This window comes from Mytilus californianus, unplaced genomic scaffold, assembly GCF_021869535.1.
Source record: "Mytilus californianus isolate M0D057914Y unplaced genomic scaffold, xbMytCali1.0.p SCAF_1, whole genome shotgun sequence".
Classification (NCBI taxonomy): Eukaryota; Metazoa; Mollusca; class Bivalvia; order Mytilida; family Mytilidae; genus Mytilus; species Mytilus californianus.
The window spans coordinates 80,031,505-80,056,404 of NW_026262581.1; the positions used below are offsets into that span (position 1 = coordinate 80,031,505).

Below are 24,900 nucleotides of genomic sequence, written 5' to 3' on the forward strand. Positions count from 1 at the left end.
AGTTAAGCTAGAACTTCCAATACTGTTGAAAATGGAGAACCTTTACACATTTTTTTTTGTAAAAAAATATAAACATTTCCTCAAACATACACAAAAATTGTGTGAATTACATTCTTTGCAGTTATACCACACAAACATTTTATGCAGCCACAGAAAAAAGTCCCCTGAAAAAGAAATAGTCGTTCTTAAATATATTTGTTAAAAAATTGAAACAATATTCAATGCAAAAAAATAATTAACCGGGGATCATAATGATGATGCATATAACATTTCTTTTACTTTGTTTAAAAGTGTTGGCATCAATTTAAAACTACCATTCTTTATCAGAAAAAAAGTATGAAAAACTAGTTTTTTTTATGCTTGACATATTTGTTTTTCATTTGATTTATCATATATCAGGCAGTTGGTTTTCTTGTTTGAATTGTTTCACATTTTGTCAATGTTAGGGCTTTTTATACCTTACTCTATACAGTATACTTTTTGCTCATTGATGAAGGCAGTACAGTGACCTTAGTTGTTTACATCCACATCATTTGGTCTCTGGTTGATAGTTGTCTCATTGGCAATCATACCACATCACCTTATTTTTATATATGGTAATAATTTTAGAAAACCAAAAAGACAGTGGTGACAAGATTTCCTCATTACAATTTTTGACTTCCCTAATTTATCTTGATTCCTCCTTTGAGATTATATATACAATTATAAACATTAAAATGTATGATCAACATCTGTGCATAATAAAAATCTATGGTATTTATATACTCTTGGATGACTAGTTCATTAATCTCTCTATTAGTTCTTACCATAAAAGTCAGCTCCAATGGCCATTCTCAGCCTCAATCCTTACGGACAAGCTGTGATGTTAACCTGCAATATAAAACGTTTAGTCATTAAAAATTGTTTAAAAGGATCATTGTTGGTAAAAGGTATGTATATTAAATAGAAATAGTCTATAAACTTGCAATAGATTTTGGGAACCTATGGATTAGATTGCTATCCAGCAACCCAGCAAACTTTTACATAATTTATCAGATTAAATTTACTCATATAATGGTACTGATAAATGAAAGAGTAGACTTCTGACCAATTTCTTATAAGACTTCAAGCCTGAGAGCCAATTTCCAAAGAAATTTTATAATACATTTTTTTTTAAACAGGAATGACATACTGGTACCTACCTACATGTTAGCTGTATAAGACCACCAAGTCTTATTCCCACACCATGAAAAAATGTGACAGAAATAACCTAAAAAGAAATTAAAATTGACATTACATATTTTACAAATCCATTTTTCTGGCAACAATTGAACCTAACATTTTCTATATATTGTACACAGTAGTATAACCTTCACACCAGTTTGTAAAATGAATATAAAAGATGGAAAACAAAAAATAAGTCAAAGTTTTATGATTTGAATTTCAACTGCACAAAAATCATCTGCATTTTACAGAGTTATCTCCCATTGAATAAACAAATGTTGCTGTTAAATGTACTAGTATCCCCTTGAAATTTAATTCCTATTTCTGGACTTACTTTTGCTTTCTTGTTCATGTACTTGGCAACTTTAAATATTAAACTGATAAAATAATTTTGTCAATGGTGTTGTCTTACTATTCACTTTTTATGAAATATTTCTACAGAATGTATACAAATTGGTTGGCTTAATTAAACTTGCCTTATTTTTTTCGTGGTAAAGCCTCAGACTTTGTTGAAGATTCAATTGACCATCTTCCTTGGAGCTGCTATCCTGGCTACTTTGAAATGTTTTTCATCATAGATTTGTATGCTAATCAGTTCACTGAATCCATTTATCCAATTAATGAAATGTTCTTTTCATTGTATCCAATTAATGAAATGTTCTTTCCATTGTATCCAATCAAATATACAATTTTCACAGGATTGTTCCAAAGCATCTCACAACATATTCTTTTTCTATTCATGGCTACTGGAGTAATTCTCGATGTAAAATACAAGTAATTTATAAAATTAATACATAAAAAACTGAAAAAATAATGGATGTGCTTTTAAACAGGTAACTTGTATTTTGAAAATTTACCAAATGTTTTTGGTACCCCACAATTTCTTCTTCCCATTAAAAGTATTATTTAGAACTATGTTTATATTTTTTTTTATTTACAGAGCTCTAAATAATAGCTTTTATATTAGTTAGCAGACATCTGATATGTAAATACTTAAACAAATGTATTAAAAAAGGACAGTACAATGAAAAAAATGTAATAAAAAATTACAGTATAGTGATTGACTAACACCATTTTTTTAAATATTTTGAAGCATAGTTTAATAGAATACCTTCTTTTAAGGTTTACTCATCATGCACATAGTAGTCATGTATATTCGAAAAAATGATCAAAGCCTCAAATAGCTGAGTTGTGCAAATTTTTCCTAAACAATAGAGAATGGTCTTTAATGAAATTTAAATATATGGAAATATAAAATGTAAAAAAGGGGGCTGATGCTCAACCTCAATCAATTTGCAAATTCTCTGAAGTTCCAAAGATATGGGTAAAAAACAAAAATTGGTACCATCATTTTAGTTGAAAAAGAGTTTCCAAGAAAAATGGGGAAAAAATTATCGAAAAATTCCATAGTACCTAGTGCACAACTTAAATATTCGTGCAATCATTGTGTGAAGTTTCAAAGATCTAGATTTAAAACTGCAGGAGTTGATTACAAAAAATTGTGGACATCTTTGTGAATTTTGGTAAAAATTTTCACAAATTTTGGAAAAATAGCAATTCCATACTAGCAGGTACACAATTTCAACATGTGTGCAATCTTTCTGTGAAGTTTGGTGGTACAAAAAACACTGAAATAAAAACATACAAAAATGATGCAAAATGGTACTACCAGTATGTAGTATGAAATCTTTAAATTTAGTAAGAAAAATTGTAAATCCAAAGAAATGATAAAAATACTGATTCTTTATAATAAAAAATAGTTGTCAAAATTCAAATAACATGTGATACTTTAATAATTTTGTTTTTGAAACTATAATACTTGAAGAAAAATAGTTCCAAAATTTCCAATTCAAAAAGTAATGTTTTTTTCCCAAATTAAGTTTGATAGCATATTGGTTTGTGGTATCAAAATTTGTTTTTCATAAGACTGTTTCAAATGATTTCTTTTGGAAAAGAAAGAAAATCACTGATATCTTGACATTAATAGAGATGGACTGACATGTCGAACTCTCGGTAACCACTGGTTCCTTTACTGGATAACAGTCAAAAGAAAACCAGCTGCAGTCAATATACAGACTTACAGGAAACAGCTCTTTTTGGCTATTGGGAGAGGAAACAAAACCAAAGTAAAAACTAAAATAGGTTTTCTTTAACATCATTAAATGATAAAAAAGCTATTATTGAAACCCCCATAGTCTGGAACAAGGTCCGATTTTAATTTAAACTGCTTGGTTAATACAATTGATTGTATGCAATTCTTGAAAATTGTTGGGAGTCTTGGATAGGATCCCTGTTTAATGAAAGCAACTATGAACCAATGGGAAACTACTTGGAACTAATGAGTTTAAATTAGGATCCCCATTAAAAGTACAGCACTCAGATTCATGTTGGATTGACAATGAAACATTTTTTTGAAATATAGTTTCAAAAAGGATCAAAGTCCAAAGTTTACAAATCTTGTCTACAAATCATGATGAGCAATTGTTAAATGTCATGTAAAAGTCAAATTAAAACAAGTTGTCAATTAATTATGTTCCGATAATTTTAAACAAAATAGTTACTATAAATTTTTAAATAGAATAAAATTACAATGATTTTAGTAAAATCTGATGCCAAATGGACAAAGACATAAAAAAATAGCCTGTTCCCAAAAATCGTTTTAGAAAATTGAATTTGATAATAATATCAAAATTGAAGCAAGCTATCTCCCTTACTATACATAAAACTGGTTTACAGCTGTGTAAAGAAATAAATAAAAAAAATTGCAACATTTGTATCTTGATGATGAAATTTGATTACAAGTATGTTGTTAGAAAAAAGAGAATAATGTGGATTCATTGTTATTCCCGGGTTACTAATTTTTTGTGGATTCAGGTGAACCACAAATTTAAGTTTTTGACAAAATAAATTTCTAAAGGCTGTGAATTGAGATTTGGTCAAAATCATGAATTCAGCTAATTAAAGTAATCATCTTATGCATGAATGAAAGCCTAGTGTTTGAGGTGAAGGTTAAAAATTAACCCAAAGTTGACATATTTGAAGCAAAAAGAGACTACTACTGCATGATATCAGGATTGATAACTTGAAATAACACTGGGAGATGATGATAGTTTCAGATGACCCAGAATGAAAGTTTGATTGGACATTTGAAATTATTAATATAATATATATTTATATTCTTCCATTTTGGTCAAAACATTGAGTGATAATATGTAAATAAGAGAAACACATTGGACTGTAATTGAATGTTACTTTTACTTCATGATTACCTTGTTAGCAATCAGTGCTTTGAAAAAGCAATTACCCAGAAACAAATTTTAAGAATCTAAAGTAAATATAACTTTTTTGATAATTTTTCACTATACTTGAATTTAATTTAGTATACGAAAATATGTTTTCTCTTTTTTTTTTCACTTCCAATGTTTCATAATATGTCAAATACATTTTAGATTTGAATTTAAAATATTTGCTATAAACATAATTTTGAAAATGAGTAAAAGAATGACTATTGTACAGATTCAAAGTTCAAAGCAGATGTATACTCTAACATTGCTTTTTTTTAATCTTAATGACTATAAAAATATCAAATATTTCATTTCAGAATTACATATAAAGAATCCTTGGAATGATACACACCATATACAGAATACCGAAAAACCATAGAACCATCCAAAGAACAAATGAAACAAACGGAAGATACAACCAGACCCTACTGCAAGCTTTGACACCAAAAGGAATTACTGCAGTAACTATGTTACATGTTAGTAAAGACGCAGCGCTCAAAGCACAATGTATTTCTGAAATGATAATTTGATATTTGCTTAGTCTACAAAAAAAAACTTTCAAGATAAAAGATAAATGTTCTGCTGCAAAACTTTGAATGCACTTAACCATGAATTTAAATTATTGTCAAGTACTATGTAATTTAACAATCTGACAATCATGATGTATTGAAAAAAGAAATTCTGAAGAAAATTGTTTCATTAAAAATCCGAAATCTTAATTTTAATGATACTTTTTTTTACTGTAGTACAACAAACAAAACTGCATATCCTGAAAAACCCATTTTCACCTTAAAAAAGCACTGATAGAGCTAACAAGACTATGTTCAAAACTGTTATAAAAATATCTGTCGATAATGATGGGATCAAATGAGAGTCGGTTGTGGAGTAAATATAGAGAAATGTATTACAACCTGATAAACCACATCCAAAGTCACTGCAACTTTCACCATCTCTGCATAAATCACTTTTGATATTAAATTTACAAATTAAATAAGTGGGCATCCCTCCCTGGGTTAATCTTCAACCTCCATTTTTGCTTCCAAGTTTTTTGCATATTAACACATACCTAATTTAACTATAAAATATACAATTTTTTTGAATGCGTTCAAAAAGAAAATTTAGTCCAATTGTAAATTTGTAAGGGAATACTTGTTGTATGTTGAAATCAAATTAAACCAATCTTTTTGATTTTAAATTCATTAAATTTCCGGGTTTTAAAGTCACAAAATAATTTTAATTTATACATCACTATAAAATTCATGATTAGTTTCTTTTTTTGTCCAAATACTAAACTACATGTACTCATGAACTGTGCACTAAAAATTGTTGTTAAAATTAAAACTTGATTGGTATTATAAGGAAATACATTTTGGTATGTTTTAAAATAAAATGAAACTTATTCAAGAACCCCCTGACAAGAACTCCTTTTAATAGGCGCTTATGTCCTTGCCAATCATGTATCAAATGATCATTTGGCTACTGTTGTAATTAATAAATAAAATGAAAACTTTTACAATTAAAAAATGCTCATCATAATATTTCAGAAACATCATTAAAAATTTTGACGGTGAATATTTATCATAATCATAAATGAAGACTTTTTCATATAATAATAACTAATTCAGAAATTAATGTGTGCATTTTCAAATCATCAAAAGTTGATAGACATTTAAATTACTGGATTGAAATTTTGATCTAAATATATATTTGAATAGAATTATGAAATTCAATTAATCTGAACCCGGTCATATCTTTTCCAACTACTAAATACTTCACATAAATATCTAAAGTTACAAGCAGAAACTTTTAACCATAAAATATTGTCAAAATGTTTTCTGAGAATATTTGGCCATTGATTATTTTAAAACTTTCAATTTTAATCAACAATGAAGACTATTTGCTGTAATTCAAAATCAATTTGTGCATGTTAGATATACATGAATGACTTATCAGGGATTGGTGTAGGGATCTTGTAGAACAATTGGCTCAATTAGTTGAATACTGCTTCAGACTGGTATCAGAATTTAAACGAGTTACCTCCCCTTCATTGAGTTTTTTTTTCTTTAACATCGTTGCAAGATACCAGTGTTTTCATGCAGTAAGACTGAGTCATCATTAGTCATTTTTTAACTTGACTAATATGACAGTTACAAAAAATAAACAATACTTTCTGTAAAAAAGGTCCATCAACTAAATTTTGGGAAAGTTTAAATGTAAAAATTCATTTAGGCAAACTTTTCTAATAACACTTGAAAAATAGAGATTTATCATTTGTCAACTATAATTTAACCTTTAAATTGAAAAATATATTTGAAAATTATGCGACATCTTTATCGTGTCACAAAGGTATTAACATTTGAAATTGAAGAAATTCTTAAGGCAATGAATGAAAAAAAGCATTTAACTTGGTCAATTTGTAAATTTGTTAACATATCAAATACTTACCCTTCTGCAGCACCTGAGATCATTCCTTGTCTTTGGATGGGTTTGTGCTCCGTGTCTGAGATCATCCCTGGTCTTTGATTGGGTTTGTGCTCCGTGCCTGAGATCATCCCTGGTCTTTGGTTGTGTTGGTGTTGGACCAGTTTTAGTTTTCAGAGTAGTGTTTTGTAGACTTTTGTCTGTCATTTCTTTTGACTATTGGCTTGTCTGCCATTCTTCACCCATGGCTTTAGATTGCCCCCATGTCCAACATGGTTATTTTTTAATTATCTTGATAAGTTCAACCAGCCGATACATGTAATGGTGTTTGATATTGTACCATAGTCTTTGTAGAATTTATAAAATCTTTAGAATGGTGTTGATACTTTATAAAGGTATTTAAGTTTATTTCTTCTGTGTTTTATCTCATTGACATTAATACCACATGATATTTCTTCAAGACAAGCATTTACACACATATGACATATAAAGACATTCATAAATAATACAATACCCTATACCTATACATCTCTGTAAGAACTCTGTAATGGAAACAAACAATAAAGATTAGTGATTTATTTGAGAAAATTCTTGTCACTTCAATCAAAGCAGGCTCTCTACCAAGCTTAGAGTAGATTTACCTTGTTACCATCGTATGGACTAGTAAATATCTGTGCTGTTATATCTGTAACAAAAATAAATTTATAAATTAGTAGTGGGTTGGAGAACGTTGGTGTCACTTCCATCAAACAGGCCCTTTAACAAGTTCAGAGTAGAGTGATCTTGTTACTATTGTATAGAGTTACGGAAACTATATGCCACTCTTCCTGGTCTGCTACAACGGAGCTTTATTCAAGGTCTATGACTGAAACATCCTCTGGTCGGCATCTGTAACAAAAATAAAATTCATAAATTAGTAGTGTGTCGGAGAACGTTGGTGTCACTTTCATCAAACAGGCCCTTTAACAAGCTCAGAGTAGAGTGATCTTGTTACTATTGTATAGAGTTACGGAAACTATATGCCACTCTTCCTGGTCTGCTACAACGGAGCCATATTCAAGGTCTATAACTGAAACATCCTCTTCGCTGCATCTGCAAAAATCAAAATTATAAATTAAACATCTGTGGGTGAACTCTGAAATGAAATATATATATAAACAAACATTACACATGAAAATATATAAAATAAAATGGATCAACCAACCTTATTTTTAATTCTTTGAAGAAACTTTTAAACCTTTAAAAAATCTTAAAACATATTAAAAAAAATTATTAGTTTTTTACTTCACTTTTCCATGAAACTTTCAAGCGATATGACTGCTGTCAAAAATAAAATATAAGATTTATACTTTTCAAAGAAAGTTTCTCTCAAACTGGTCAAAAGTGGAAGCATAAATATTTGAGTTTTACCTGTGAGCCAAATCAGTTTGCAACCTGAACTGTTTCTCATTGGTGGCTTCTGTGTTTAATTTTTTTATTTTGTGTTCCTCATGGTGGCTTCTGGGTTTCATTTCTTTTATTTTGTGTTCCTCATGGTGGCTCCTGTGTTTCATTTGTTTATTTTGTGTTCCTCATGGTGGCTCCCATGTTTCATTTTTGTCGAGCCTTTGACTTTAGTCGAAAAAGCGAGACATAGCGATCCTACATTCCGTCTGCGTCGTTGTCCACAAATATTCACTCTGTGGTTAAAGTTTTTGCAATTTTAATAATCTTCTTAAACTATCCTGGATTTCTACCAAACTTGGACAGAAGCTTGTTTAAGTTCATAAGATAGTATCAAGAAGTAAATTTTGTAAAAATAAAATTCCTGTTTTTCCGTATTTTACTTGTAAATGGACTTAGTTTTTCTGCCGGGAAACATTACATTCACTCTGTGGTTAAAAGTTTTTAAAATTTTAATAACTTTTTTAAAACTATCCTGGATTTGTACCAAACTTGGACAGAAGCTTGTTTATGATCATAAGATAGTATCCAGAAGTAAATTTGTTAAAAAAAAATTAAATTTTTTACGTATTTTACTTATAAATGGACTTAGTTTTTCTGCCAGGAAACAATATTAACTACATTCAATCTGTGGTTAAAGTTTTTAAAATTTAATAACTTTCTTAAACTATCCTGTATTTGTACCTAACTTGGACAGAAGCTTGTTTATGATCAAAAGCTAGTATCTAGAAGAAAATTTTTTAAAAATTTTGTACCTGTTTATCCGTATTTTACTTATAACTTTTTACTTTGAGTTCCTCATGGTGGCTACCATGTTTCATTTCTTTATTCTGCGTTCCTAATTGTGGCTCCCTTGTTTATTTTTTTTATTTTGTGTTCCTCATGTTGGCTCCAGTGTTTCATTTTTTATTTTGACATTCTTTTCTTTTTAATATCTGACCATGTTGAGCATATGTGCAACCATCTACTACTATGGGTCAATTTAAATGTTGCATACATACAGACCAAAATCAGGTTGAATTATTGTCTTTGAAAACACTAATATATCCGCAATGTTTTTGAGACAATTTTTACAAATTTAACCAAACTAGCTGCTGAAAGCAAATTATTACTTCATTACTCCTCTATAATTACTGTTTATAAAAAAAATACTGTTATTTTTGTCTAAATTATAGCGTATGCCCCTTTTAACGATAAATATTCTAAATGTATCTTTTCAAACTTTAAAAAAAGCGAGTGGAAGCTAGCTAAAATACACAATATAATTCAGTAATTTTTGTAAAAATTCTCAAAGAAAAAAGGTATGGGTCCTAAGTGTGTCTAACATATCAACCTCAAGCTTAGCTTTACAAATTTTTCAGATTCTTTAATGTATGTTGAGGAACAGTGACCATCTCCTTGTGAAAAAAGTATAATCTAGTGCACAAACCCTAAGCCTTGCTATCAATAGTAAAAAATGGTGAAAACTTTATAAAATATTGAAATTAAATACCCTTAACACTTAGAATAGGTTAAGTTGTGTTTTGATCCAACTCATTTATACTCTGAAGAAACTAAAGAAAAGTCTACAGTCAAAGTCAATCAGGTATTTAGCAGTTATAATTCACTGAACATTTCAATGCAACTATGGTATATGGTTTTGTTGCGAGTCCTCGCTTAAGTGCCATTCAACTTCAATAAATGTTATGTTTGTCAGAAGTCTTTGTGTATCAGTCAATGTGCAGTGTTAGTGAATAAGTCTCGTCAGAGTAAAAATGAGTAAAAATCGTTTAATGAAAGTTATTCTTGTTTTTAATTTGAACATTTATAAAATCATATTTTTTTTATGATGTGGGATACACATTTGACATGTTAGTGTGCTCATGTGGATCTCCATGCTGTGATGCTTTGTTAGAATAATGGCATCCTACATCATAACCTTATTTTTGTGGAAAATGAAAGAAAAAAATAATCTTTTGTTGATGAAAGCATGACAAAGGGTAATGTTATATTGTCAATTTCTATATTTCTTTATCTTAGTTATCAATTATGAATATCAAAGACACTAACAAAAGGAACATTTGAGAAAAGATGTATAGTTTCTTGTGAAAATAAAATTTTGTTTTAATCAAAAACCCAGAATTAGAAAAAGCATATTTGTGAAATAACTCACTTGAATAAATTTTTATCAAGTATTGAAATACAATTGATAAAATAAGTAAAAATAAAAATAAAAATTCATTTCCCTGATATACCTTAAAATGGTGGAGAATATTTTATAATAGATATGTTTGACACAACTTAGTAAAAATTAGATTAAAAATTTATAAAAGGCAATAATTGCTTAACTGTAAGAAAAGCATATTTTCTATGTCAATAACAAATTGAGATAAAATTTTGCTAGTCAGAATGAAATGATAATCTAAATGTTTATCACAGATATAAGTAGCCACCGAGTTTTCCAAATTTCAATCCATGTGGTCAAAGTTATCTCCCATTGATTAATGGTAAAATTCATCATTCACTTGTAAAAATTTGAAAATTACCAGAGCAACTGAAATTATCTTAAAGGCCAATGAGATAGTGTTAAATAAAATATTAAGTGTGACATTTTTTTCTTGGGAGTTAACTCATGGATTTTTAAACATTTTTGTTGTTCAATAGTTGCATTTGGTATTTTTTGGAATGAACATAAATTAGATAATTTAAAGTTTGAAGCCATTAAAAAACAAATTTCTGCATGAAACTTTGTATAGTCTGGTTTATTAAAGCATTGCACAAGATCTCATATCAACAGGTCAAAAACTTTGAGCTTGTTTTCAGTAAATGCAAGAATTCTTTACTAAGGGTGAGCTTTGAGATATAAAAAAAAACTTGTTTAACTCTGCCACATGCTCATGTGCCTGTCAGAATTTGGTGTTCATATACGTTCTTTATTAGTCTCTATTCATTTTATTAACAACTCTTTTAGACTTGAAACAATTTACAACTTCACTTATTGTAGAAACATCAGTCTATAGTTGGACCTCTAGATGTCTTTGGTTATTTTTTTTCATTGGGTTGCTGCCTCATTATTGAAAACCCTGCATAATGAGGATCTAAGACAAAAATTATAGTATCCTGACACATTTATAACCATCAAAACAATACTCACTAAGTATAATTATAGATGAGGTTCTTACCATACTCTTTAGTAACTATAGAGATAGCTGTCATACTGTACACATTGCTTTCTCTTCAAGGTCATTGAATACTGTTCTGCTCTCTGCTCATTTTTTGGGTCCTCTGAAATATCAGTTTTGTAAAAAATATTTGAAAGGATGGAAACTTAAAACTCTATTATTAATAGTTCTTTTAAAATGTTTATTCAATCAAAGACAGGCAAAAGTCATGTGTTTTCTTTAGTACATCTCCTTTAATCAATGTCATATTTAATCTAATTTCTAATATATTTATCTCAACAAGAATACAAATATCCAACCAAATATTAATATTATCCTGTAAAATTTACCTGTAAAGCATTTCTTTGCATATAAATATCATTAAGTTTGATTAAGGTTATTGTTCCCTGATCTATGGCTGTTTATAACCTATGTTTTGGTCTTGCAATGGACATTTGTCTCAATAGCAATCATACCACATCTCATTATTAATACAGATATTATTTATACTGTCAAAACGAGTAATCTTTTCTTTCTTTCTGTTCAGATTTAGCTAAAAGAATTCAAAACAACTATTCTTAGAGAGACCTCTTACATCTGTTACTACCATACAAGAATACACAGTGAAACTTGTGTTTAAAAGACCACTTAAGGGAGAGCAAAATGTGCTCTCATCAGACAGGTGTTCTTTTAATATAGGTTAAATCTACATGAAATGCACTACAGAGGGGCCTAAAATTAATGGTCTTATCAGTTTATATCACAGGTTTTTGCTTAATACAGGCGGTCTCTTAAGCAGGTTTGACTGTAATTCAATATTTGTCCACTCTTTCTCTTATGGATGAACAACATATTTTTTCCTTCATATTTATGTGCCTTCTTAAAGGGGCACTAGCTGTCAAATTCATGTTCACTGATCTGACTCAAATTCTCATATTTGATTTATAACAATGTAGAAATTTATCCAAACTATTAAAAGTCTAAAATAAACAGTTAACAGGACATGGGCATGATAACACTAGCTTCGTTTCGTGTGTATTTAAGTCTAAACGCCATCTAATTAACTATCGAGTTGACCTCCAAAGTCATCCGATGACCATATAAGCGATGTAAACATAAATAAAGATATACTGTAAATTCAGAAATTATTGCGTGCATTTATTATTGCGATTTTGTCATTTTAGACTAAAATGCGATTTTAATTTTTGCGATATTGAGAAAAGTCCTGTTTATTTCATAGAAAAAATTTCAAAATGCGAGTTTAAATTATTGCGATTATAACCCTGTCGCATTTTTCGCAATAATAAAAACATCGCAATAATTTCTGAATTTACAGTAAATAGATTAAGCGATCTCATGCTATTGGATTTTTCTAGGTCTGTTTAATTTCATATTATAGATTAAAAATATATGTTTATCATCGCTTTTACCTGTATAAGAATGATTTTTTGAGGATCGGATCAGTCAATCAAATGATTTACATTTGTTTCACTTTCAATGTTGACATTCTTTTCCTTTAGATAACTTTACACATACAATTCACATGTTATCCATCTCTAGCTAAGGGGTTAAATTGAAGTTCACATGAATACGGATTCAATGAGGTCGAATTAATCACTTGCAAGTGAATAATTCATCATCAATGTTTCTTAGCTTATTTTGACAAAATTGAACCATACTAGCCGCTAAAAGCGAATAATTATTTCACTATTTCACTTTCATTAATGATTGAACAAAAAAAAATCATATATTAGATTTTTTATATATCTCGTAGCTAGTGCCCCTTTAAAAGGCTTTGTCCTATCACAATATCAATTGCAAAAATGCTTAACCAAACTGCAGTTTGAATATACGTCTTCAAACTAATCAACTAGTAATGCAGTTACATTACCTTGAAAGGGGATGCATAATTCAGCATACTAATATTCCAACCCGATTAAATGTTTGTTAACATAAAACACAAGCTTTTTTACCTGGGTCATTAATGCAGTGAATGAGTTGCAATCAGTGGCGGATCCAGACATTTTCATAAGTGGGGCCCACAGACTGCCTAAGAGGGGGCCCGCCACAGTCATGCTTCAGTGATTCCCTAAATAATCAACCAATTTTTTCCCAAGAAAGGGGGGGGGGGGGGGGGGCTCGGGCACCTCCCCCCCCTAAATCCGCTTCTGGCAATGCATGATGGAATACATCATCTTTACTATTTATCAAGAATGCATCTTTATACGGACATACAACTTTTCACAGCAACTTATGTTAAGGATAAATAAACAAAGATTCAGACATTCTTTCACGAGACAGTTTAACATGAAAACTATGCAAAAGTTTCAAAGTCAATAGACCATGACTGAGGAAGTAGAGCTGTATAATCTTCATGAATATGAGAATTTCCAATGCTAACACAACTGCATACCAAATATCATAGACCAACTTCTGGTTGTTCCTCTTAAACTGACCGAACCACAAACTAATACATATTGACACGGCTGGAAACAACATGCCTAAGTCTTGCTGCAATGACTTTTTCAAGCCAAGATAAAAATGTTGAAAGCATATTAAAAGGACATAATTAAAGTTGTTCACAACATAAAACTTCTGCTGCAAATTATATACAATGACAATGTAAATTATTTCTATCTCATATTAGCAGATCAGTAACTACTTTACAAAACCTATTCAAATAATAAGTACACAATAACTTCCTGTTAGAAAACAAACCCAATATGTAAAGGCCAACAAAACAATCTTTCAACCTTATTACTACAAAATGTCAAGATAGAAGTCAAATGTTTTTAAACCAGTGTTACTTATATTAAAGTAGGTGTTCAATTTTTTTCAATTTCATGACACACATAGTAAATTACTGGAATTGGATGGTAGAATATTTTTTGATTACACTACCCTTTCTTCACACTAACAACCTTTAAATTAATACAGTAATGAGCTCAAAAGCTTGATCAGTTCAAAATGCAATTGGGTAAAATATTTTAGCAATAGGTATTGTGAAAGGAAAATGCCTTTTGAATAAACAAAGTAATTTATCTTATACTTTGAAAAAGACACCCCTTTTAATGTTGAAAAATGATGAGGGCAAAAAACTTATCAAAAGAATTTTAACCAATACATACCTTATAAATCATTTTAAATGTGTAAAGTTTAAGCACTAATTGACTGATGAACACACTGGCTGATTCTTTAATATTTGTTGTAGATACTATATAGCCTAGGTGTTAGGTCTTCTTTATAAGTTTCTGTGGTTTAAAAATTCTTCTAAGTGAGAATGTTGTGGATACAGACAGGTAAATTCTCTGAAATACAAAATGCAATTTACTTTTATATGTCTAGTTCCTACTACGCCTTAAAACTTTTTCAGTTGCATAGGTTTTTTGGTGATCAAGTACATTTGGTGTCTATTCTATCTATCTATATATTATAGTATTTCTGATATTAGACAAACACACAATAAGTTATCATTAAAGGGTAACTTACTCCAGTAAGGAGTTGTCAAATGATTTCAACCATGCATGTTCACTTACTGTAGATCTTGTTGATTTTTGCTTATTTAAGTTTCTATCTATCTATAATAGTTTTTCAGATTTTAGGCAAAAACACAAAAAATTGTTAAAAATTGTCATTAAGTAAGGAAAGACTAATATTTTTTCTGTCTATGAAGAAATAAAATCAAAAATGTGGTGCGCATTGAATAACCTGTGTAGCGGGTTATTTAAAACTGTGCAACACATTTTTTAGGTTATTTCTAATAGACAGAAAAAATATTACAGTCATTCCTTATAATTTAATTCTAAATTCCATTTTTAAGGAGTAAATTTTGAAAAAAAACGTTGATGACGTCACTGTCACATGACAAAATTATGTCTATGAGCTGATAGACAAAAAAAAAAACACTTTCAGCCAACCAGAAGACGTGTTACATCCAAAAATAAATTATAGGGCAATAACTCTAATAAGAGGTGTTGTCTTACGATTTTGCAATTATGACTTATTTGTAGATCTTGTTGATAATTTTTGCTGTATAAAATATCTCTCTATCTATTATAATCTTCAAGAATAAAGGAAAAAATAAAAAAAATGGTAAAATTTATCATTTAAGGGCAATAACTTGTATAAGAAGTCATCAGACAGTTTTGATGTAACAAACAATAGGTAGATCTCATCATTCTGATCATTTCTGTCCTTTCAGATATTCTCTATTTATAGAGGTTTTCAAGATAATAGACAAAACTTACATTTTATCCATATGTTCAATTTTTTAGCAGTGTCTGCCATGTTGGATGACAGACGGGTCATCAGACACATTTTTTAAATTAGATATCCTAATGATGATTGTGGCTAAGGTTAGTCAAATTTGGTCAAGTAGATTCAGAGGAGAAGATTTTTGTATAAGTTGATTACCGACGGACACCAAGTGATGAGGAAAAAACACTTGGCCCTTTGGGCCAGGTGAGCTAAAAACAGAGTTTGAATAAGTTTTTAAAAAAAATTATTGACTATACCTGCATACACTGCATGGTCTATCACTAGAAAAATCAATATAATGGAGTTGTTATACTGTCTGCATTCCTAAATGCATCTGAATACCAATTTAGATGGCTGTAAGTTCTGAAAAACTGAAATGAAACATTTAATATTAAAACAAGTCAATGAAAAATGTAATATAGGTTCAAAATAGATGAAGAAGGTGTCCCATGGACACATATGCCCTTGCTTGTAAATATAAGGCAAATTCTGCAATTTTTCAATTAATAAAGGGACACAACTCAAGAACGACAAAAGTGATGCCACCAAGATTCAAACTTGATTTGTGTTTGGTGGTAATAAGCATTATGTATAAGTTTCAGAACATTTGGTTGAGGCAAACTAAAGTATAGTGCAGAAACCACAAATTTAGCAATTTTTCCATTTATAAAGGGACATAACTCGTCAACAGTGAAAGTGACACCACCCAAATTCAAATTAATCTGAGTTTGGTGGTAAATAATCATTGTGTGTAAGTTTCATAGCATATGGTTGATGGCAGAAACTGCAAATTTGCCAATTTTTCCAAAAAATAAAGGGACATAACATAACATAAGGCAAACTTAAGTAAGAGAACTGAATCTAATTTTGGAATGTAAGGATGGACAAGGGTAAAACTCAATGCCCCCTTTGTCGCAGCACAAAAATCTACTTACTGAGGGAAAGATGTCAATCTCACCTCAATATATTTCAATATTCATCTAGTTGAATAACCTTGCAATACAAGGTGTTCGACATAAACCCATCTGGTAGGTCGTGCCAAACTAGTTAAAAAACTGAATCAAATTCAATTTTTGAAACTGTTTAGTCCCCTAGACAAATACATGAATGTAACCTCCATTCCTCAATATGTTGTAGAGATTACTTAGATGTTATTCCATATCAAATTACATGGTTACAGGTTTATTACTGCTACTTTTGTAAAACTTATAGACACCTAGACATCATTTTGTTTCACATCCAACCTAATTATGTATGAAAAATTTGAAAAATCATTCAATTCTTCCAAAGTTATTTTCAGAATTAAAAGTTTTAATCCAAAACAAAACCACTTCAATTAAAGTAAACTATTATTACTAAATTATACCTTAAATTCCTCATAAACCTTTAAACATATTTCATTTTCCCAAAATCTTCTAAGAAAAAAATGCAAGTCTTTGTCCAAGTAAAGATCAAAATAATTTGGAGCCAAATTCTAACCTGTTTAAAATCACATGATCATACAGGTAATAAAATCTTTTCACTCACATCTACTCACTTCACACGTGAGTAACTGGCTGTGTAGAAATATTTTAACCTGACGAAGGTATTTCCCCTTTTATGTAACTGAATTTTGTTCAGATAATAAAGCATTCTCCTAAAGGGAAAAGTTTTAATCTAAGAACAATAAACCTTAAAACATGAGGCTCCAAGAACCTGCATTACTCTTGTAAACTAGTGTATGATATTGGCCAAAACATTTAAATGAGCATAACCACTGGTTAGCTTAGTTAAGAAATGAAACACATACAATACGAAAATTTTCAAATTAACCTAAGTTTCAATATACCTAGACATGATTTTGATGTCCTGATGAAGACCCCATAAATTGATCTTTGAGAAGGTTGGATGGGGGGGAGGGGGGGATTTTTTTTATTGACAATATCAGATAATACATAACTCTGAATATGTCTTTTTCACCTCATTTATAACAACAAACTGTCATTTTTTCTTTTAGTAATGATATCGTGAGATATGAAACATATTGGGTACACAGTACTGGTCATACAAAAAAGATAACTTTCATGTAAAATCATGTTTACTGACATCCTAAACTGTAGACAAACTGGTAAAAAAAAATTATCAGAGAGAGTTCAGATAGCACTCATTGTGACTTTGAGATGAAGAACAGCAATAAAAACACTGTTCCTTTGCTTTTTGTGTGTTATTTGCTGTGCATGAACTGATTTTGTGTCACAGATGGATACCGTTTGTTTTTCTATTATTCAATGTAAACCAAGTTTTCAGCAAGGAGGCTATTGACTCTAACGTCACCATAAAAAACTTCTAGTAATTACTAACACAAATATCAATAAAAATATAGTTATTTCCCTTCATATAGAAAACTAGAGGCTCTCAAGAGCCTGTGGCACTCACCTGTATTTACTGATGCTTTGGAAATAATGTAAAATAAGGTTAATATCATAATTAATAGTATTAGATATTAGATATTATAATGATATCTAAGATAATAACAAAAAACTGCAAAATTTCTGTAAAATTACTAACTCAGGGGCAGCAACCCAACAACAGGTTGTCGGATTCGTCTGAAAATTTCAGGGCAGATAAATCTAAATATGATAAACATTTTTGCCATCCGTCAGATTTGCTCTAAATGCTTTAGTTTCAGAGATATAAACCAAAAACTGCATTTTACCCCTATGTTCTATTTTTAACCATGTCGGCCATGATGGTTGGAAGGCGGGGTCATCGGACAAATTTTTTAAACAAGATACCCTAATAATGATTAAGGACAAGTATGGTTAAATCTATCTCAGTAGTTTCAGAGTAGAAGATTTTTGTAAAAGATTACAAAAATTGACTTTAAAGGGCAATAACTCCTAAAGGGGTCGACTGACAATTTTGGTCATGACGACTTATCTGTAGATCTTACTTTGCTGAACATTATTGCTGTTTACAGTTTATCTCTATCTATAATAATATTCAAATTAATAACCAAAAACTGCAAAATTTCCTTAAAATTACCAATTCAGGGGCAGCAACCCAACAACGGGTTGTCTAATTTGTCTGAAAATTTCAGGGCAGATAGATCTTGACCTGATAATCAGTTTTACCCTGTCAGATTTACTCTAAATGGTTTCAGAGATATAAGCCAAAATCTACATTTTACCCCTATGTTCTATTTTTAGCCATGGCAGCCATCTTGGTTGGTTGGCGGATTCATCGGAAAACTAGATAACCTAATGATGATTGTGGCCAAGTTTGGTTAAATTTGGCCCAGTGGTTTCAGAGGAGAAGATTTTTGTAAAAGCTAACGACGACGACGGACGATGGACGCCAAGTGATGAGAAAAGCTCACTTGGCCCTTTGGGCCAGGTGAGCTAAAAAAGGTAACCAAAACACTCTGACAACTGATTTATAGAAAACCTGTACTTCATGTATAATTTTATAAATCGATGAACCATGACTGAAGGTACATGGCTAAACAATCTCCATGGAATGAGATGTGCCAATGCTAATACAACTGCATACCAAATACCATTGACTTATTATAAGTCGTTCCCTTTAAACAAACCTAAACACAAACATTAACACAAACATTAACTTGTAAACTATGTAAAAGTTTCAAAGTCAATGAACCATGATCAGGGCTGGGGCTATATAATCTCCATGGAAACGATACTTGCAAATGCCAATAAATTTGCATACCAATTATCATTGACTTAATATTAGCAGTTCATCTTAAACTGATCTAATCACAAACTAATACATGTAAACTAAGCAAAAGTTTCAAAGTAAATAGACCATGACTGAGGGGGCGGGGCCAAATATTCTCAATGGAAATGAGATGTGCTAATGCTTATACAAGTGAACACCAATTAACATTGGCCTACCACTAATGGTTCCCCTTGAACTGACCTAATCACAAACTAATACATGTTAACTTAGCAAAATTTTCAAAGTCTATAGACCATGACTAAGGGGGCGGAGCCAAATAATCACCATGGAAATGAGATATGCTAATGCTTATACAACTGCATACCAAATATCATTGACCTACCACTAGTGATTCCCCATAAATTGACCTAATCACAAACTAATACATGTAAACTATGAAAAGTTTCAAAGTCAATAGACCTTGACTGAGGGGGCGGGGCCAAATAATCTCTATGGTAATGAGATGTGCCAATGCTAATACAACTGCATACCAAATATCATTGACCTACCACTAGTGGTTCACCATGAACTAGACCTTATCACAAACTAATACATTGTTGATGCCGCCGTTTACAGCATACCTATGTCTAGCTTTTTGACTCAGTCAAGGCGAGACAAAAATGTCAAAAATAAAACATCTTTGACTACAGGCGTAAGGAATCAAAATTCAAATGTTACATTCTTTTTTATTTAAAATGAATTTCACAACATTAAATCAACAATAACCTATCTGGTAAAATATAAATATTACATTCACTTCCATCAACATTTCTCTTTTCATTTAGTAATACATTATCTTTTGAACACATCCTTAAATTTTTTTGAGAAATGTGATCCAATCTTTCACTCTGAACAAATATTTTTTTAGTAAAATAGCACTTTCCTGCATACAATAGTTCTTAAGTACAAAAATGGCTGCAGTGCAATTTCATATGCAATGCACTAATCATTTTCTACTGGGTAGCAAAAAACCTTGATAGAAAAAAACATGATTTATTTACAGTGTATATGGTCATTTTAGTTTTTTGTGGGGTTCCTATTGCTTAATTTTCTGTGTAGTATTTTGTGGATTGGTTTTGTCTGTTCTTCTCTTTGTCATGGCATTTTCTGTCATACTTTTGAATTAATGTTTAAAATGCCCTTTTTACATCTTAGAATATATGAAGAAAGCCAAACATATAGACTTTCTCCAAATCCAAGAATTAATAAATTGCTTCGCCGAGCGCAGCTGGATACAACCGCAGAGGTCCAACCCTGAACAGTTGGGGCAAAAATTGACACAATATTCGCACTTGATACAGGTCTGAATTTGGATTGTAATTAAATATTTGACACATAATAGGTTTCTGACACAGAATAACTGTAGTCAAAGAACTTAGAATTGGTTATATGATTTGAATTTATATTCAATTTAACCATAATTACCCATTTAAATACATCATAAAAGTCTTGAAATAGAAAATGACATACATAATCATGGCTAAAATTAATATTCCTTAATCAGCATTTTTAATAGTAACTTCTAAAAATAAATTGACAGCTAATCACCTAAAGACAATACAACATTTCTTTTACATAATTTAAAAGCAGTGTTAGGGAGGTAATCCAAACATAACATTGTACTTTTAAGTAATTGTACATTAACCAGGAAACCCTTGTTTTTCACCCTTTTTTGCCCCTTATTCCTAAACGGTTTGAGCCATAACCCCCCAAAGCCAATCCTAACCATCCCTTTGTGGTATGGAAACTTGTGGTCTAATTTCAGAAAGATCCATACACCTTTCCACAAGTTATTGTCTGGAAACTAGAAAAATGCTTATTTGGGCCCCTTTTTGGCCCTTAATTCCTAAACTTTTAGGACCATAACCCCCAAAATCAATCCCAACCTATCTTTGGTGGTTATAAACCTTGTGTTTAAATTTCATAGATTTCTATTCACATATACTAAAGTTATTGTCCGGAAACCAAATGTCTTCGGACGACGCAGACGACGACGTGATACCAATATACGACAGCAAAATTTTTTGCGGTCGTATAAAAAGAACTTAAATAAAACAGTTGATGCAAATATGGACAGGAATCATTGAAATCAAATAATAAATTCATGACATTTCCAATAAAAAAAACCTGCAATGCCCTATAATTATAAGTCAGGCCATTATATTAAAAATTCACTACTAGTAAGGCCAATGCAAATTGAGAAATAGACTATTAATCATTGTGATTTCAGGAACTTTTGTATATAAATAATGCAAATTTTTATTTTTGTAACAACTATCCCTTCGCAATAAGAAAACAATGCCAAAATTTAAGAATGTACGTAAGGACAGCCTCATTGTATTGGCTATTTTAACTGATATCAAAGTATATCCAACTCATACAAAACATTTCATAACTTTAAATGAAGAGATACAATAAAATTAATCATAGTAACATCTCTGACCAGCTTTGCAACAAAATCAAAAACAAAAGTTTGCAAATGCCTTATTTACACACCCTGTGTGGACTTGCAAAATGCCTTTATTTGCAGGTGGTTAAGTAATAAGTAGTGGGGCAAAATCTACTTGTTGACTTTTAAAGCCTTTAATGTCTACAGTACAATTTTTCATATATTTTGTGGTAACAAACAGTTATTTATTGTTTACCAAATATGCAGCATTCTTCAAGAATTAATACTTGTAAACAAACAAAACAAAACAATGTATAACATTATAAACAAACTCCTTGTTTAAATACCTTGTCAGATAACATACCAAAGCAAATGAAATCAATCTGATTCTAAGTTGCATGTATTATGCTTGACAAAAACAAAATTTCACAGTATGTATTATGCTTATAACTAAATAAATAAAAAAAGAAATGAAATAACTAAAATAGACATTTAAATTTAATATTTCTAATGATTTAATGCCGCTTTTGTTTCTTTTTCTTTTTTTTAAATGTAGTAAATGCATTGAGGAAACTGACCTGATAAGATAGCTGAACCATGAATTGAGGTCAAAAATGCATAGGTATTAATACAACAGGACAAGAAGATGGTGATTTGACATGACAAATTATTGCTAGGTTTTCTTTGTGCATTTTTCTTGTCCCTAAATTTGATCTTCCTTAAAGATCAAAGTTTCCAAAGAGATTATTTCAAAATTTTAATTTTCACAAAATTAGTGAAAACAAATCTCTCTAGAAAATATTCCACTTTACACTATTCTGTTAAAAACAAACTTCAAATAACATAAAATTAACTTTGTCATTTTTCAAATCAGTTTAACTCTTTTAAATACAAGGAATTTTGGTTGGTAAATAGAAAAATCTTATAAATCTTTTATAAGAGTTGGGAGTTATATTTCAAATTCAACTACTGTAATTGTAAATCTTTCTTCCTTTTGGTTTTAATTTGCTTAGGATTCAAAACCAATAGATAGAACAATTTTGTAACTCGATCAATCTTTCTAGTACATTATGAAATAAATTGAGATATTTTTAAATAAAATACTTGTTTAACAAAAGGTTATAGATTCTGATATGAAAGGCTGAACTGTTAATTTTTTTGTCATATATGCAAATTTAACAACACATAAAATAAATCAACAAACAGATATTATAAAATCCAAACAGCACTATGTTTACATCTTATTATATGTATTAAGACCTGGAATGCTATGTGAAAAATCAGAACTGCCAAGTAAAGCAAATTATAGAAACTCAAAATTATACAATTGGATGAAGTTTTTGTAAGATATGTATGTCAAGCTATGAAAAAAAAGTACGAGAAAAAATGTTAATTACAGTGATTACAATGTAGCTGCACAGTGTTGAATAAAACAGATGACTAGTGGTAAAATATCATTAATAAATTACCATAGGTTTCCAGAAAATTGGACATAAGCAAAAAGAACTACACCATAGTAACTAAAATATGAAATTTAGTTAAGCATTATACTAAAAGTCTAAGGGGATGAAGTATCATTTATCCATTACCATAGATTTATGGAAAGAGCTTGTAACTTTAACACCAGTTACTCTAGCAAAAAACATTAACAAGTCACTCTAGCATGAAATTTAGGTCAAAGTGACAAAATCCTGTTGAACAGCATTCTTCTGTAGCAGAAGATTATAGTTGTTTAAAGATCAATGAGATATAATCATATATTTCCAAGAAATTGACCTAAATGCAAACTTAACTAAAGTCACTTAAGCATTATATGTAGGTCGTAGTGACCCAATAGTTGCTTAACAGTGTTGCAAAAAACCTTCAGTGGTCAAATATCATTTGATTATAATAAAATAGGTCTCTGAGAAATTTTCAGTTTTGTGTTGTTGGGTTGCTGTCCAACTGGTGTATACCCAAATATCTTTTATTCATGTTAAATGAAAAACTTTGCCGTATCAATATGGACGGACAGAAAAAAGTAAATTTATATGCTTCGTTTTTGCTACAGCTGGGCCTTAAAACCTATTGTTCAATCAAAGTTTATTTTGGCAATGAAAAGTAAGATGGAGCACCAAAAGCTTATATGTATATAAAGACAAATTCGATGGTAAAATGATATAAATGGCAAGTTTAGCTTTCACATAAAGCTGTATTTTGTCAGGTAACAAAAGATAATAATATATAGTGAAACCTATTAAAACTGAACACCTGGAGTCGGTTTCACCAAAAAACTTGCAACTAAGATTGATCGTAAGTCATGAACAATTCAGTATACTTACGATCAATCTTAGTCGTTAGTTTTTTTGTGAAACCGACTCCTGGATTATACATGTGCTTGTTTTACAAACATAAGGAACATCCACTATGTCATGATTCAATGGTCAGTTTAGACAAGTTTCCATTTTATTCAAGGTTCTGATTAGACAGGTCTCACTATATATAATAGTTGACTATAAATTCTACAAAATTATTTATATCACAGAATTTACTTTTTCTAGTAGTTTAATATGGTAATTTTATTTTCTTTCGCTACGATTTCTCTAAGTGCATTCCTTTTTACCATATCAGATTTTCCAGTATCTATCTCCACACTAGAATAGGCATGTAATTACCAGTATGAATCATAATGAGTAAACATTTGTGATATGAATCATTGGAGCACTTAACTGCTTAACAGCTGTATTAAACCTATGTAGCACTAGAATATTTCTGTAAAAGAAGCGATAACTAACAATACAGATACAGCATGGGATCTGAATGACTTCCTTTACATGACTGGTGAGATACACAATGAGATCTATCCACTCCCTATACATTCATCATGACACTGCAGTATTATGAATCTGTGGTGGTTGTAACTTTTTAAGTTCCTGTTTTAAATTTTGAAACATCCTAGTTAGTCGACGATTGTCATGTTTGTCAACCCAACCTTGAACTTCCTGAAATGGGAAAAAAATAATCATTAAATGATTTAATCTAATCATGTTGTCTATGCCTAATTTAA

The 24,900-nt window shown here is 30.2% G+C and overlaps 1 protein-coding gene across 1 annotated transcript in view; it reads right to left on the reverse strand.

Annotated features, from left to right (window-relative positions):
- Positions 1-20,135: 20,135 nt before the first annotated feature.
- Positions 20,136-24,900, reverse strand: part of LOC127707997 (baculoviral IAP repeat-containing protein 6-like) — a 47,512-nt gene continuing 42,747 nt past the window's right edge. The window contains exon 33 of the mRNA XM_052212785.1: positions 20,136-24,835. Coding sequence (XP_052068745.1) covers positions 24,716-24,835 — 120 coding nt within the window. The 3' untranslated portion in view covers positions 20,136-24,715. The remainder of the gene's footprint in view (positions 24,836-24,900) is intronic.